The sequence below is a fragment of the Haemaphysalis longicornis genome, unplaced genomic scaffold, assembly GCF_048455015.1.
Source record: "Haemaphysalis longicornis isolate Haplotype H1 unplaced genomic scaffold, Haemaphysalis longicornis Haplotype H1 scaffold_8, whole genome shotgun sequence".
NCBI lineage: Eukaryota > Metazoa > Arthropoda > Arachnida > Ixodida > Ixodidae > Haemaphysalis > Haemaphysalis longicornis.
The window spans coordinates 126748260-126766374 of NW_027526445.1; the positions used below are offsets into that span (position 1 = coordinate 126748260).

At 44.8% G+C, this 18115-nt stretch overlaps 1 protein-coding gene across 1 annotated transcript in view; it reads right to left on the reverse strand.

Moving 5' to 3' along the window:
• Scro (scarecrow) overlaps positions 1 to 17771 on the reverse strand; it is a 39164-nt gene extending 21393 nt beyond the window's left edge. The window contains exon 1 of the mRNA XM_077679770.1: positions 17019 to 17771. Coding sequence (XP_077535896.1) covers positions 17019 to 17436 — 418 coding nt within the window. The 5' untranslated portion in view covers positions 17437 to 17771. The remainder of the gene's footprint in view (positions 1 to 17018) is intronic.
• Between the last annotated feature and the right edge of the window lie 344 nt (positions 17772 to 18115).

Consider the following 18115-nt stretch of genomic DNA (forward strand, 5'->3'; position numbering starts at 1 on the left):
TTTGAACGCTCCTCCCTGCACAGCATGGCCCTCGGACACTCCTGGGATGATGATTATAATTATAATGTAGAAGACGCGTAAGCGATACTACTCCGCAGTTTATCCCTTAATAAACGTTCCTCCCCCTGTTCACTTATATGTACCTTGCCCCGTATATACTGCATGACTCCGGGCTTACTTCACTCTACAGAGCGGCCCACGTGGGCTCCTGTGATGTTCATTGTAATGGTGATTATGATTGTTACATGATACCATTTTATGTGCCTTACCCAGATTACTGCAAATTTCCAGAGCCCTCCACCGTGTCTAGGAGTGGGAAGGAGTCATCGTCCACTGGCGCTCTGCTGTGCCAACCTTCAATATACAGCTCCCGTTGCCTTCGTCGGTGTCACACCTCAGGATTCACAGCGAGAGCAATTGAAGAACAACAGCTGATCCCGCCAGAGCAGCGCCCTCGGCGATACTGGATATCCTAGGGTGGTATACGATCGGAAAACAAGAGAAGTGCCTTTCTCCGCCTTTCCCGAGCCTCCCAACACAAAAATTTGGAGCAGCTGCGATGCCAGCGTCTTAAACGGTGATAAATGAAATAAACTGTTTACAACAATCGTACAACCAGCTAACGTTCTCGCCTTAGGCCATGACTTATGCAGACATGTCTTTTGTTTTCTTTTAGTGTGTGTGCGTGTGGGTGGGGGGGCACGAGAGGGGGGGGGGGCATGTGTAATTTAAACTGGCGAAGGAATAAACTCAACGAATTTCTGTTTAAGCACATTGATTCGTCCTTCTTGCCTAGTAGCTAGATTCCTTGATTTAAGGATTTAGTTTTCGAAACCCACTCGTCCACGACGGATACATGGACAGCCGCACGTCTTGGTATTACGAATGAATGGATTGACATAAATATCTCGGAGTTATCTCAAAGCTAGAAAAAATTAGTGCTTAACAATTAAAAGTATAGGTTGTAGCATTTTCGCAGAACTTATGTACAATATCTGTAACAGTATGTCATTGATATTTAAGTATATCGGCAAAAGGAAGTATACGACCCGCAGCAGAGGCTCAGTGGCTAAAGCGTTACGCTGCTGAGCACGAGGTCGTCATCGTGCTCAGCAGCTCATCGTCATCGGCATAAAAATTTGTTCTGTTCTGTTTGTTCACTTTTTCTCGACGGCTGAAATGCACTGAGATGTCATATAAGGCAGTTTTTGTGTAAAGTGGGGCGTCTGCAGGGCCTAGAAATAAATAAAATCACAGGTGTTCAAAGGAGCGAGAAAGTAGCGAAGTCGCCGCACTCAAAGTCCCGTCGCCAAGAGTCTCGAAAAGTCGCCAGTTTGGCGACAAATCGCTAGACCTGGCAACGTTGGCTCCCAATGCGGGTGCACATGTGCTTCAGAATTCATTTTACAGGCGTTGGCAAGGAATTATTGAGTTCCCTTTAACGTGGACCGCAATGTGCATGATGTAAAAAAAATATAGTCATGAAAATCAAAAGTGAACGCAAAACGACGCAATCCTCGCACTTGTCATATACCAATGGCCCGAAATACAGAAGCACAGTCCAGGCTCATATAATGAAGCGTGCCGTTCCAGCACGAATACACAGTGATCACCCATTGCCCATGCTCACCAAGCACCCTCTCTACAAAGAGTTGACTTCTTTTGCCGAAAGCGCCAAAGCCGGTGCACTGACTATACTTTTTCCTTCTCTTCGAAGTTATAGTCCAATTTATAGCCTGAAACCGAGTTGAAATTTTAGCGTGTGTTTCTTTCCCTCTTTACTTAGTAGTCCTGTGTGATGTTCGCTAGCCCGAGGAATTTCTTACACATATACAAACCGCCAGGCATCCATTGAAGGACGACACGATGCCCAGCAAACACTGCCTTTGTGTCAATTCAGTTGATTCTCCCATGAGCTGACTGCGGTGATAGGACAACTCCGGGAGAGCTTGCAAATGGCGCTGCGAATCCAGAACGATCACCCATCGGCAGACATCATGTCCGCTTATGAAATGATACGCGGTCATTACAACTTCCAGTGGGGATGTTTTGTGGCTGAGTTTTTTATTGATGATGCACTGCGGCGGCGAGATCCACATATCAATGGCAGATGAGTATAGTGGTAACTAAACCATTCGCACACGCAGGCGTAAGTGTGTGGTCCCCGTAAGCGCTAAAAATTTGCTCCAGCATGGATAAATTCAGTGTAGGTGCGTGGAGCTACCACTTTTTACTGCTTCAAGGAATTACGACCCCACAGCAACTGTATACATTTCGCTTCTAATCAAGTCATGATTACTTAACGTGATTATGAAACCCACATGTGTTGGACTATTGTTTTCGGTAATAACCGCCCTCCCTTTTTGTTTATCGCAGGTTTAGGGAACATTTTGTCATCGTTTACACCTAAAAGAGGCAAAGCTGGGAAGGCAAAGTGCCAGGATACCTAAATGTGGGCCAATAAATCAAATGTCATCGTCAAAAGACAATCCGTATCATGTTTGTGAGCACATCGTATGCAGATAATCCCACAGACCTGGCTAGAATTCTCATTGCAACTAACCGCAAGGTTAAAGACGCCCTTATAACAAGATGTAGCGGCACATTTCAGACTTCACATGCTGGTCACTGATACGCATCTTAAACCAGAATGTTGTTGATTGATTGATTATAACGTTAAGCACGCCGACGCTACACAGGCGATGAAGTGCGCCTAGTGGCGGGCTCCGAATAAATTTTGACCACATGGGCATCTATAACGTTCGCCGAAATCTCGAACGCAAACCAGAATGTTGTCAGTGTAACCGCCCTCGCAACAATGTCATTGTCATTCCACGCTAGTGCCCCAACTTCACCGAATTTCTTGCTAAGTTAGGGCTCTTTTTTACACTGAAGCTGTGTATGGCTAAGGTTCCGTGGAATTTTTTGTCCGTTAACAAAAACACACCCGCCCTCTCTTTGAGGAAGACTGAGTCGTTAGACAATCTGGGTTACATTGATAGTTCGTATCATGCGTCAAACGGCCTGTGATTACGGTGGTAATAGCGCAGTTATAGCACACACCGGGATGTTCGTTAACATCCCGGAAGGAGCTTGGGACTTGAACTCGAGAGAAGCACACGCCCCCACAGCGTCGAGAACGCACTTGTTTCATTGTTGCTACTTAAATGACATTATGAAGTGGTCCGAGTTCGGGATGTTCAATAGGCAAAACGCTTGTCTATAACAGCGATTTCAACTTCAACTAGTTACATCTGAAAACTGCGGAAGCATACTCTTTACGTTGGAGACAAAAGTGGTGGCCTTAGACTTCAGAATGCCGCAGTTGTTCTCATCCAATCCCGCTCGGGCGAGGTAGGATAAGGCTGAAATTACGAATGCTCTGTTACGGACAGGCATTTTGCCGAGTGTACAAGGGCTTGGGTTCCGTGTGCAAAACCTGCTCACGGCAAAGCTGCCAATCTTATCGCGAATGCTCAGCCAAAAATGGCTTTCACTCTTGTTCTCCAAAACTTTGCCAGAAAACAATTATATGAGCATTGGAAGCGGAAACGGCTATTTCATTACGAAGGATTTCGTTTAATATAGACAGGTTGCAACGGTTACGAAGTTGCAACGGTTGCAACGGTTGCGGAATTTTTGCCTGCTGTTAATAGGTGAGCTTTTACAGGAAGGGAACAGACAGCCAAATGTTTGTCTGCTGGTTGTCAATTCGAGCTTGCAAAAGTGATATTTGTCTGCAGCTATAAGATAAAACTATTCTTGCCAAGTTTCTATACGCATTCACAAAGCCATATTCACACTCTTCAGATTTGTACACGTTACTGAAAGAGAAACCGATTACAATTGCAGTTACGTCTCTGAAAAAGTACCTGATTGCCCATTTGGGGCTTGCAAAGGGATGTTTGTCCTCAGCTGTAATGTAAAGCTATTTTTCCAAGTTTCTTTAAAGTAACCACAAGGCCATATTCACCCCATTCAGACGTTATTGAAAAAGCAAAAGATTATAATTGCAATTACTTCTCTGTAAAAGTATTCGATTATCCATTTAGGTCTTCCAAAAGGGATATTTGTCTGCATCTGTCATGCGAAACTCTATTCTTCTAAACTTTTTTTAAGTATTCACAAAACCACATTCACAACATTGACTTGTACAAGTTACTAAAAAAGCAAAAGATCAGAATTGTAGGTACTTCTCTGTAAAAGTATCTGATTGCCCATTTCGGGCTTGCAAAAGTTATATTTATCTGCACCGATAAGATAAAACTCTACTCTTCCTAAGATTTTTTTATGTAATGACGAAGCTGTATTGAAACCATTCAGACGTGCGTGTCACTGAAAAAGCAAAAGATTAGAACTGTAATTACTTCTCTGTAGAAGTACCTGATTTCTCACTAGTGGATTGCAAAAATGATGTTTGTCTGCACGTGTGAAATAAAACTCAATTCTTTCCTAGTTTTTTTTAATTAATCGCAAATCCACATTCACACCACTCAGACTTTTGCACGTTGCTGACGAAGCAATCAATTGCAGTTTCAATTACGTCTTTGTAAAAGTGTCTGATTACCCATTTCGAGCTTGAAAAAGGGATGTTTGTCCTCAGCTTTAAGGTGAAGCTCTATTATTTCCACGTTTCTTTAATTAAAGTAATCACAAATCCACATTCACACCATTCAGTGTTGTGCACGTTACTCAAAGAACAACCGATTACAATTGCAATTTCTTCTCTGCAACGGTACCTGATTACCTATGTCGGGCTTGAAAAACTGATGTTTGTCTGCAGGTATGATACATCTCTATTCTTTCCCAGTTTTTCTCAGTAATCACGAAACTGTTTTCACACCATTCAGACTTGTGCACCTTACTGAAGAAGCAACCGATTACAATTTCAATTACCTCTTTGTAAAAGTATCTGATTACCCATTTCGAGCTTTAAAAAGGAATGTTTGACCTCAGCTATAAGGTGAAGCTCTATTATTTCCAAGTTTCTTTAAAGTAATCACAAATCCACATTCACACCATTCAGTCTAGTGCACGTTACTCACAAAGTAACCGAATACAATTACAAGTGCAATTTCTTCTCTGCAACGGTACCTGATTACCCATGTCGGGCTTGAAAAACTGATGTTTGTCTGCAGGTATGATACATCTATATTCTTTTCCAGTTTTTCTCAGTAATCACGAAACTGTTTTCACACCATTCAGACTTGTGCACCTTACTGAAGAAGCAACCGATTACAATTTCAATTACCTCTTTGTAAAAGTATCTGATTACCCATTTCGAGCTTGAAAAAGGAATGTTTGACCTCAGCTATAAGGTGAAGCTCTATTATTTCCAAGTTTCTTTAAAGTAATCACAAATCCACATTCACACCATTCAGTCTAGTGCACGTTACTCACAAAGTAACCGAATACAATTGCAATTACTTCTCTGCAACGGTACCTGATTACCCATTTCGGGCTTGCAAAACTGATGTTTGTCTGCAGGTATAAGATACATCTCTATTCTTTTTCAGTTGTTTTAGTAATCACGAAACCGTTTTCACACTATTCAGACTTGTGTCTGTAACGGAAGAAAGCAACTGATTACAACTGCAATTACTTCACTGTAAGTGTAACTGATTACAGTTAGAAATACAGCTTCAAAAAGTAACTAGAAAATTGCTCGTGTAATCGATTAATTCTCACGTTACTTTTCATTGAACTCTTATTATGGTTGCACATACACATATATAGCTTAGCATAATAGCGAGCAAGTCAGTCTATCGAGTAGCGAAAATTGGCACCTGCACGTACGTACCTCAAACTTTCGTCAGGCGTTGTTTACTGGTGCACGATATCATTCCAAAATTTGAAGCGCCGCTTCTGTGAGAAGTAAGGACAACATTTATGAATATGTCTTAAATCATGACGGAAGCCGACGCTGACGATACAGCGAAGCTAGATCGGTGTTGTAGAAAAATATTATAATGGGAGATTTGGCAATCGGTTACAAAAACATAACTTACAAAGATCGTTACTCCGTAAAGGAAGTACTGAGGCCTTACAAAATTACAGCAAAATGTAATTGATCAGGAGTAATTCACTGCTTGTTACGCGTTCTATACAAGTCTACGTACCATTACCAAATTATGAGAAAAAAATGATGGCCGTGTTGATGGCTCAAAAAAATGATGGCTCACTCCGCCTCAAATGTAGTCGAAAGACGATAGCGTTTTGCCCCCAAGCCACATAAGACCCCTCTTCTCTTTTCCGTCAGCCTCTGATGCTCTTCCCTTTCCATCTGGCTCCTCCCGGGATAAACATGGAGGAATTCAATTTTCCCGCATTTCACTGCTCGCGCGCCATGTACTGAAACCTTACGTTTTTGTTGGACTTCTTGGAACACTGCCTCGAGGTCTAAGCTCAGGCGCGAACGCTTTCGGTATTTTGGAGTCCAAATAATGTTTTCAACACTCACTTCTTTATTTTTAATTGCTAGCGCAAAAATTCAGGGAAGTTTGCACTAGCGCGAAAAAATTAGTAGTGGTTTAGCTCAGCTATGCCAGGATATACGTAGCGTGAGCTAAGGTTCAGGTGGTTATTCTTAGGTTTCCTGGTTGTCTAGGATTAGCTGATTATAATGCTTACTACTGCTAAAACGATTTACAGTCCAACCCAATCCAGTCCAATCCAATTCAGTCCAGTCCAATCCGGTCCAGTCCAGTCCAGTCGAGTCACTGCTCCTTGAGCATGAGCAGCACGGCTCTCCAGGAGCCACACTAAACGGCCGTCAAGCGGTTCCGGCGCAGCGTCAGACTTGGCTACTGCGCAACGGAGGCGCAGAGCTAGGCACGCGCCGGCGCCAGTGCGTCTGCCGCGGCTATGACGTCACTCCTCTGCAATGCGCAGACCGGATTGTCTATACACCCGTACTCCAATTGGATTTTATTTCAATCCCACGCAATCCCATTTAATCCAATCCAATCCTAATCAAATCCATTCTAATCCAATCCAAGTCAATTCAATTCAAGCCAAGCCAATCCAATCCGAACCGATCCAAACCAATCCCATGCTCCTCGCGCTTGCGCAGAACGGCCCTTCACGGCACACGCGAAACTGCTGAACCTCGGCCAGTGTAGCTTACGCTACAAAACCTGAATGGCGGAGCGTTGTAGGAGAGCATTGCCTGACACACAGTTAAGTTTCAGTATAATTGTTTATTCGCATAGTTGCGGTGCTAGTATAATCGTCGTCATATGCATCGAAGAGGTCGTCGTCTTCTTCGCAGCGAGTAGTAGATGCAAAGTCATTCTCAGCATTGTAGATTTCTACCAGCTCAACTGGCGAACCTTGCACTAAGTCGCGCAACGCTTAAGCATAGCGGAGCTGCAGGATTTCTTCATACGTGTGCACTAAAGGGCACATCACCACGCATTTGTACAAGTTTGAAATTGTTTATTTACATGTTCCGTCGTTGCTTTGCACTGTGCTAGTAGTAGTCACCATCATATGCATCGATATCGTCGTGTTCGTCATGCCAAGCATTACAAGCGCGGTAGCGCTCGACGACAGCACTGGAGCGTTTTCTTTTCTTCTTTTTTTTTTACCAAAGCCATTGCGTGAGCCCGGGACTTGGTGGTCGCCGCGCGCGAGGCCAGCGCTCACGAGCGTTCGGCATTTTTGCGCTCCTCGTGGTTTTTGCTAGCTTTTTTTTCGCTAAAGCCACTGTGCATGCCGGGAACGCTCGGAGGTGGCACGCGCTCACGAGAGCTTGCTTCGCATTTTCTTGGTACTTTTTCCTGCAACGGTGAACTCACGGCTCGTACAACAACTCCGCTGTTAGAAATCATGCAGCCGCGTATTGTTAATTAAAAGAATACTGTAAATACTAGTTATGTATTGATGTCTTGCCTCAAATATATCGAATGTTTTCTTTTTACTGAACAATGTTGACAAGTACAAATGTGTTTTCAGATTTACTGGTTTTGACAAAAGTTGTCTTGTAAACTCCTCGTTGGAAGATTTTGTTAAATTTTGGTTGGCTGGTTGAATCGACATACATACATACATACATACATACATACATACATACATACATACATACATACATACATACATACATACATACATACATACATACATACATACATACATACACACACACACACACACACACACAGGGAGCAGTAGAACTTTTGAAGATGGTAGAGAACACAAGAAAAAAACTTTTAACAAGGTAAAAGCACGATTGTTGCCAACGTTTCAGCAAAGAGACTTGCTTTCGTCAGGGCCTGACGAAAGCAAGTCTATTTGCTGAAACGTTGGCAACAGTCGTGCTTTTACCTTGTTAAAAGTTTTCTTTTCTTACATACATACATACATACATACATACATACATACATACATACATACATACATACAAATATTTGCAGATTTAAGTAGCCCAAGACATAATAGCGTCTTTAAAACAAATATGCGTATACACTCTCCAACCATGAGTGGGATCTGTATTGTATACACCTTGGCTGGTCATCCACGTTCATATAGTCCAATGGCTGGCTTTTTTTTTTTTGGAAATGCGGTCATTGTATATTTTTACAAATTTAAATCTGTTGCACAGGTGTAAAACATTCGTCATTATTTCTGATTAAAAAGCTTTCACTATAGGCTTTGAGGTAACTATAACTTTATTGCGCACTATTCCCTGCCGAAACTTGTTTTAAAACTATCTCAGCTAGTACAATTATGGCTGCTTTTACTGTGCTTTAAATTTTTCTCAGTTATTTCCAAGCTTTTGTTCCTGCAAAACAGCCCGAAAGTAAGCGAAACACCATTTCCGAAATGGGTGCAGACCTAATTGCGCTGCTATTTGCCGTTACAAGCGCAGGAACACAACACTCTTTATTCGTAAGTACTCTTATTTTAGCTGTACTAAAGCTCTAATGAAGTGTTCCGCATGCTAAAAAAAGGGCCTCTAGCCCTTGCTTGAGGTAAATACTGCCTAACAAAAGAATTAATCACGTTTTCGCAGTTTTAAAGTATGTGGTTATCAGGTAGGCTTTTTATGGGTTCGCAAAGTCTGGAGCTCTGTCATTTTCTTGGGCGCTGGGCCAATACTGCTGACAGAACCTTAGGTACAAAAGTTCTACTCCAGTTCCTACGAGACACGGAACTAGACAAATTTCTCTAGATCGCAGACAGTGCAAGTGTGTCGCGATATCTACTCTTTCGCACTGTGGCGTTCATCTATTTACTTTGCTTGTGCTGGTGTCACTGGCGTTCATCTATTTATTTTTCTTGGGTTGGTGTTGTTACTCTTTTTTTTTTTTCGCGTCGTTTACTTTTCATTTTGTTTCAGTGTTTACATTAACGATTCTCTTTTCAATTGTATGTGTATATCCGGACTCTGCTGGCAGCATTCTCTTTCTTTTTTACTTTCCTTTCTTTTCAACGTTTCTTGTTTTTGCTTCTTCCTGCTGTAACCCTAATGTCTAATATTCACCCCTCCTCAACGTAGTCACCCCCCCCCCATCTGGTGTAGCAAGCCTTGTCCTTAGCAGGGCTGACCTCACCAGTGCACATTAAAGAGCAGTCTCTCTCTCTCTCTCTCTCTCTCACTCAAATTGTAGTAGTTATTTTCGAAATGCGCATTCTTATGACACTGTAGTTAGTTTATTATTATTGTGGCGATGCAGGAATATGTATTCAGTGTTCATTAATTAATTTTACGGCTTGATTCTGTTACAAATAAGTACATTTTCGAGAGCTCACCGATGGGTATTCAGTCCAGTTCAGTTCCGCTGAGACAGATGGAGAGACAAACTAGACCAGATTTTCGCGTTTAGCCGGCCCAAGAAAAAAAAAAAAAAAAACGAGCAGTGACAATACGCACAGGCTTTGTCGCTGGTGAGTTCGGGAAAATTTGCAACGGCTGGTTGATGACGTCATCCGCTTTCACCCACGGCTTGCACACTCGCGTTCACTATTGACCCAACAAACTACAGGTATTCTAAACGCCTCCCTAAAAATTTTACCCAAAATTTGAACTAAACGTTCGCTGCCCACAAAAACAGATATGGAACCAAAATATCAATTTTTATTCATATAAACGCTTTCATCCAAAATTCTTCGTTAGTGTTAATCATCCCTCCGGCGCATGTGCACGGTTTGTTGTGCATGCTGCCTGTTCAAGTTTGGCGTTGAAGCAGGGCATTGGATACGCCTATGCAATGTTGGGGACGTTTTTTTTGTGTGTGTTTTTCGGGCAGCGCTGTTACCACTAGTCGCTGCGTGTTGATATGTGGTTTTATAATAAATTCTCTTCTCACACTTTGAGCCCAAGAGCTTGTGCTACTATAGGTAGCCGGGCAGTGCACTTTCGATGTGGTCAGTTTGTCCCCCAGAAATGACGTGTGGAGCGTGACGGATCCCTTGTGGCTGGTTCCGAAAGTCATGTTCTCCCTGAAGAGCCAAAGTCAGGCACCGTCTATGACCCTGCTTCTCCTTTAAATATATACAGTTGAGAAACTCCGCTTCAGAATCCGGGCCGCGCGCGCCCCTCCACTTCGTTGAAGCTGAGGGACAAGCCTGTAAAATGTACCTATGTGTTATGGCTTTTTATATTATGACTTACAGCAGCGACCGCAAGCATTTCAGTACTACTTCAACCTTCTGCCGACAGACGACAGGCTAGTCTACTTGCCCCTTGCTAGCCTCCAGCGCAGGGGGGCAACTGAAGACCCGCTTTTGATACATGGGGGCTATGGGGAGTTTCGCAACTGGTATATATCCAGGAACTGCACTTGAAACTACACTATAGTAGAATAGAATTGGTAAACGCTGATGAAACTGCACTCGGCTATTCGCCGCGAGATCGACATGTAGGTGGCGGCAGCGTCGCGCTGCTATTGTGGATGCTCCGCTGAGCGGCCCGGTAGAATGCACACTGTGGGCGCGCTTCGTGTCTTTCTCGCGCCATATGTGCGCACGACAGGCGCAGACAAGAGTGGTATGCTGTAGTTCGGTTCCTGAACTTTCAATGTATAGCATGGAAGCGGCAATAGGTTTTCATTAGAACGCCAAAAAAGCGGCGACCCATCGGGAATCTCAGAACGGCCGCAATAATGAGATGAACTTGTTCGCCGTGGCTCGTAGCAAGGCTCGATCTTTCCAGACTATGGCTTTGAGGTTTCAATAAAATCATAAACAGAAACAAATCAGGACGTCCCGATCTCTGAATTCAGTTTACAACAGCAGTTTCAATCACTTTCACCGCTAGCATGACGCAATATTCTTGCATTTGTGGGATGCCCTTAAATAATAACACCACCTAACTGCCCCGACATTTTTTCTAAGAGCTTACGATACTTTCTGTGTGTTCGAAAGACAGAAATTACTGAATTTTAACTAGCGCAGAGATGTAAATGCAACCGTTCTAACAGGTCTTTTGCGCGCAGCTTTAGTTAAATGAAATTTTAGCGACTCTGAAGGCAGGTTTGATGAATAACGGTGTCGGATCACTTATTTAAGGCTTTCGTCGCAAGTGAACTTGCGAATTAAATTGATAACACGCGCAGTACAATCAACATCTCATGTTTAGCTATAGACTTGCAAAGTGACAAGCAGGTTTACAGTGTGTAAACCAACAAAGCTGTCTGGGGGGCTAGTTGGTCTCTTGACACAATTGAAAAATGCGCTAACAGGACGGGACTGAGGGAAGGAAACACAAAAACAAGGAAACACAAAAACGCTGTTTTTGTGTTTCCTTCCCTCAGTCCCGTCCTGTTAGCGCATTTTTCAATTGTGTATACCAAGCTTCTGCAGGACCTCACAGTGAGCACATATTTTCTGTTACGGCTGCACTGGTGACCATTTGCGTTCCTTTTAAAATCTAAGAGGTGCCTAGAACAGCGAGATGTGCTTGCAGTCTTGCATAATGTTGCTTACGATCCATAAAAATGGAAAGTGAAGTTGCCCTGTTGCGGATGTAGTAAAACGTTCCTTGTTATTTCTCGTTACGAAACAGCGCAACGGGCTGTCGGTAAGTATACTTTGTTTTGTAAACTGAATATCGCTTTTGTCTCGGTATTTAATTCTTGAGGATTGGTTACAAAAGACAAGGATAAAGGTTTTCTGTCTATTTCGTTTGTTTTTTCGGAGGGGGTATCAGCCAACTTTTCAAGCGCAGCGAGAAGCGAACGCATGTAACGCGAAAAGCCAAACGTTGGTAATCAGTATTACTTTTCAATTGAAAGTACGTTAGGCGTCGTGTTCCGTAGCGGTGAAAACTCAGTTCTTCAACAAGTAGACGCCAGTATTTTCAAAACTGATTAGCCCCCCTTTTGGCCCGAGATTGTCCAGGAGTTGTGGCTCGCCATTTTAAAAAATTTATTGAACACGAGCATTGGGAACAAAAAAAAAAAAAAATCCAGTGAGTCATGGCACACACCCTCCACACATGTGGCCAACAACGTGCATTATATTACGCGATATTTCCTCCTTTAAACTTAGGTCCACTTTGAGAGGTTCATACGCGACCATATTAGGCATTTAGTTATGCTGAGTGAAACACGTTTCTGGACAATGAGATTCATGTCGGGATTTGAAAATGGGATATATAAAAATGACACACGAAATGCCACAGGACAGGCGAAAACTCACAGCTGCTGAATTTTACCGAGAAAGACCCCGACATAATAATCTTGCGCAGCCAGAGGAACGTATTTATAATAAGTTATATTAGCAACACAGTATAAGGAACGACTGTCCAAAAATGGTAATTATTTTAGAAAAGGTACGGGAAGAATTCGGTCACACAGGCGCTTGCGGGTGTGAAATACGTCCCCGATAATGTATGGGTGGTAGCGCACGAGTCGTGTGCAGTGTGATTGCTTTTGTTTGTTTCTTATTTCTTTCTATAAGGACACAGCACCATTTTACAAGGGTGTGGCAAATGCACGGGTATGCACAGGCCTTGGCGCTTCTTACCCGTTTCGGGTAATAAACTTTCATCCTCTAAATAAACACAACGCCACCTTCAAAAAGCACCCTTTGACGTTTCCGAAACGGCACACGACTGCGCTCCTCAAGAAGAAAAGTGCAATGTGTCGAAGCAATGTTTATAACACGTTTCGCACTCAAGCGGTGACCACGGCGAAGATGTTTCGTGGAATTAAACCAGCGTATTAACCCGCAACGGCCGCTGATTATAGCGTCTCTAGAAGAAAAGCGGAAGCAGCGGTAACTATGTCGTTGTTTACCGCCAAACAAGTGCACCTATTCATTATTTATCGTGTGCAGCACGCGTCTTGCGCCGTGCGCAACGTGAACGAGCAGACGACGCGAGAGCGACATCCACACTATAGGAGCGGTTCGTCCCGCCACCGCCAGGCGCCGACTGCGTTCGATCTCGGTGCGAATAACTGAAGAACGGCTACGGAAGTTACCACTCCGTCTCATCGCCGCAGCTGGCTGTTCCTCCGCGCGGCGCAATGTGTGCCTTACTACGAGTATTTTCACTTTATAAGCGACCCCAAACCATCCACCGCCGGCGTCGGCGGCGGCGTCGGCGTCCGCAGTGCTCTTTAAAGAAGAAACAGCATCCGGCGCCAGGTTTCGATCCGAGGACTTTGCGGGCCGCAGCCCGACGCTCTACCGAATAAGCCACGGACGCGACGCTGATATTGTCAGTAACGCGCCTTATATCTTTAACGCATTCAAACTACGTCGTCAGCGGCGTGCGTTGGCGACTCAGCGGCGTTATAGCGGCTTGATAACTGCGTGGTGTACACGTGATACTACAAACCCGATGGAAGAGATGGAAGAGAAGGCGGCGAGGCGGTGGGCTGCGGGGGCCGAGCGCAAGCGCCGCAAGCGGGCCGACAACCGTGCATTCGCACTTTCACATTCTCCCCCTCGGGGAAATGCGGGGGAATTTTTATCCCCTCTTTCTTTCTCTCTCACTTTCTTTTCGATCTGGCTTTTACTTTCTTGGTACCCTTCGCACTTTTTTAACAGGACGCGAGTCGTTTCAGTGATTTTACTGAGTAATCTGCTTATAGATTACTGCAGCGACGACCACAAAATCTGCGTGCGGAAAATGAGGCGATGCCACGTCTTAAGCGCAAAGACCTTTCAAAACGCGCGGCCGCACTGACATCCGGGGCCGTCGCATCTGCGGAGTGATACACTGCATGGGCTAATGCCGTTCTTAATTTGTGCCCCAGTATAGCCGCTCCGTAGTGCGAAGGCTAGGACTTTCGATCAGAATGTTGGCTTGGACGTTTGAACTGCACAGCTGTTAAAACGTCGAAGTCAGCGGCGCTGGACAGGATTGGTTGGAGACCGATGGGAGAGGCCTTCGTCCTGCAGTTAGCTGTTGTTGTTGTTGTTGTTGATGATGATGATGATGCACTGTTAATACTGTTAACACTAAAAAGCGACTCAGTGCCAGCACTCTGTGGAGAGAATGGCGAAACCTTGAGCTTAGCCGGTTGCGCTGAAAAACTTAACCATTTCTTTTCCGAAGTGCACACTATCGAGCGACAACTTGATAGCAACCGAAACTTGCCACAGCTCATTATCCCTAATCAATTTTCTCCAATCACAATTACTACACATGATGTTGCTTCTGCAATTGATCGTTTAGCACTTAAAACCAGCCCCTGCCCTGACGGTATTAGCGCTAAGCTTTTAAAACTAACCACCCACTTCTCAGCCTTCTTGCTCGCGTTAATTTTTCAACAATCTTTAGATGCAGGTTGTTTGCCAGAGGACTGGAAATCTGCTTTCGTAATTCCAATATTCAAGTCTGGACATAATACACAGCCTAATAACTACAGACCAATTTATTTGACATCCATATGCTGTAGACTTCTCGAACATATCCTCTTCACAAATATAATTGCTCATCTTAATCGAAATTACTTGCTCCTAAACAACCAACATGGTTTTCGTCAAAACTTCTCATGTCAATCACAACTCTTCGAACTAGTTACTGACCTTCATTCTGCGCTTAACTCTTCTCTTCATGCCGATGCCATCTTTATTGACTTCTCTAAAGCATTTGATAAGGTCCCCTACAAACGTTTAGAACTCAAAATTCGCAATCTCAAGCTGACAGTAAGACAACACATTGGATCCTGGAATTTCTTACTAACCACTTCAAATCTGTGAAACTAAAGAGCTATGTCTCTAACCGTACTAGCGTTTTATCCGGTGTTCCACAAGGCTCGGTTCTATGCCCTCTTTTGTTTTAACAAACATTAATGGCATAACATGTAACAAAAGTTCGCAAATTCGCCTATTTGCAGACGACTGCGTAATTTGCAAAGAAATAACTAGCCCTGCCGACATCATCCCTTTACAATCTGACCTCGATAAGTTGACTGAGTGGTGCGACATGCGGCAGATAGAAATAAACGAGGGAAAAACTAATCACTTACAATTTAGTTCTGCTTCAATCCCCTCCCATAACACATACACCATAAAGGATACCCGAATCGAATCAGTGCTATTTTTTAGATATATTCGGGTGTTTTTCACAGCCAATCTAAATTGGACCACTCACATTGAACATATCACTACTAAAGCAATAAAAAACTTGGCATCCTCAAAAGGTGGCTATATTTTGCTAACAAAAAAAAAACAGACTTCATTCATACGCTTCCCTGATAAGACCATCACTCGAATATGCTTCTCGGCATCCTCACAGAGAAAATTTAACTAACCTGGTTGAATCGATTCAAAACAAAGCTGCGCGCTTCATAACATCGCCATACTCGCGTTATGAAAGCGTGGCTGCCTTACGAAAATCTCTTAATCTGCCATCCCTTGCCACACGCCGTGAACTTGCACCGGTATCATTTTTCCACTCACTGTACCACAGCAACTCCATGCTCGCGCGCAATCATATCCTCTAGCCATCACACATTTCAGCCCGTGTTGATCATCCAAACGAAGTTAATCCCATCTTTTTGAGAACAAAAAAAAAAAACCAAAAAAGCTCGCCCTTAGCCCCGTGGATTAAATGGAATTCCTTACCAGAGAATATTGCAACCATAACAGAGTCGTCACCCTTTCTTAAAGCATTAAAAGTGTTCCTAGACATTCCAGTTGGTTAATTTAGTTATGCAGTGGTGTTGCTGATGTTATTTGTTTTGTGTGTGCTGTATTTGCGCCGACACTTTGTTAGCTGGGGCATATTGCATTGTTAACGCACCTAGTGCTCTTGTGCAAATTTTATATGCATGCCTTTTTTCCTTATTACTTCTGTTGTGTGTAGCTTTCCTGCGCTTTTACATTTTAAGCTTCATATAATGATGTGCGGCAACATTTAATGTATTGTGCACTGGTTGAATATTTTCCTAATCCCCCCATGTAATGCCCTCCCGGGTCCTTAAGGTATGAAAATAAACTGCCTACAAGAAAAACCCATGAGCACAAGGTTTTCAATAGAATGGTGGCACTAGGTGATTTTAGGATGCGGTAGACTTCATGCGTACGGAAGGACCACCCCCATATGGCTGTTGCTCAGCAGTATCTCAAGGAGTGCTTTATCTGATAGCGTGTTGCACACCGTAACTTGTAAACGTCGGTTTTTCTTTTTCAGATGTCATTCTGTTTTTTATTCACGGTGGGTTTTTGAACCCACACCACTTAGTTCAGTGTCTGAGCAATCCCTCACAGCCCTGCAGTCAACTACATCACTATCATTCTGGTGGTTATCATCTGAACGGTGAAGGCCTGTACGACGTACAATTGCCCCTATACTTACGTCGGACGAATCGATTCTGTACGGTTTTTCAACCCACGCAACTTAGTTTAGCGTCCGAGCAATAAGTCACTGCACTGCCATCATCTCCATCATTATCATTGTTATAATCGTCGTCTGGCTGTTACCCTCTCAAGGGTGAGGACCTGCGCGACCCTCACATTGACGGATTGATTCTGTTCCCCCGATAGTACTTTCTGCGGCCATCTGCCTCTCGCACCCCTGGTTTACGCCTGTTAAACTTAGGTGCCAGATGCGTACTCACTTGCGAAGCGCGGATCCGGCGCCGTGCTGTACCATCCGGCCGCCGCAGCCGCGGCCGCCGACTGCCGCACTGGGTCGGCGTAGTGGCTCGTCAAGTCCGGCTGTCCGACACCGTATTGGCTTCCGGGGAATCCTTGCGACCCCAGCTGCATGCCGTAGTGGCTGTTCATCACCAGGCCTCCGAATCCCGCGCCGGCGCTCACGCAGTCGTCGGCTGCCCCGAAGTGCGGAAACTGCTGCACCGTGCTCACGTCCAGCGGGCTCAAGATGTCGGACACTGAGAAGGGTGTGCTGTTGTGCGCTTGCTGCAGATGCTGATGACTACTCAGCCGGTGGTGGTTCGCTGCTGTCGTCGTCGTGGTGTCGTCGTCCTCCGGTTCCGGCTGGTGTTGCGGCGTCTTTCGGGGACTCATAGACATGACTTGCCGCGGACCGAAACCATGCCGCCGCCGGCGTCCTCCGCCCGGGATGCTCCCATGCTCCTTGCGACAACTGGATTGCCTTTTTTTGCTTCCTGGCCCTCGGGGCCGCGCACTGCTCGCCACCTCTTTCCTCCCGTCTTTCACGCGCGCTCAAGACCGCTCTCGACGCTTCTTCTTCGTCTTCCCCTTAGGGAAATCTTCTTCCACCCCTTCCTCTTTCTCCCCTCCTCATCTCGGCGGCGGTCGCCATCTTGGAACGACGCGAAGCGCGCTGGTCGGTCGGCGTGGAGGCTCGTGGAAAGCGGCAGCCTAGGTCGCCGCTAGCTGCTGCCACGAGGTCCCACTCGGCACTGAGAGGCCCCTCTTCGCTGCTTTAGAGGGATTGAGTGGCGATTTCTCTTGTTGTGGAACACGTATGTGCCGCCTCGCCGCTGTCCACCGCCCGATGACGCGAGGATACCCTCGCCCTCCCGCTACCGCGCTTTGTTCCCGTCCACTTGTGTTTACTTTCTTCGCTGTGCTGGTTCGGCGCTTCGTTCCCTCCCTTACAGCTCTGTCTGGTTCCCTTTCCCAGCCAGCCGCCCGCTTTCGAGGAGGGGCTCCGATGCTTGGTAAGCTTAACGTGGCGGGTGTCGGAGTGGGGCGGGGCTGAAGAGACGGCGAGCGAGAGAATAAC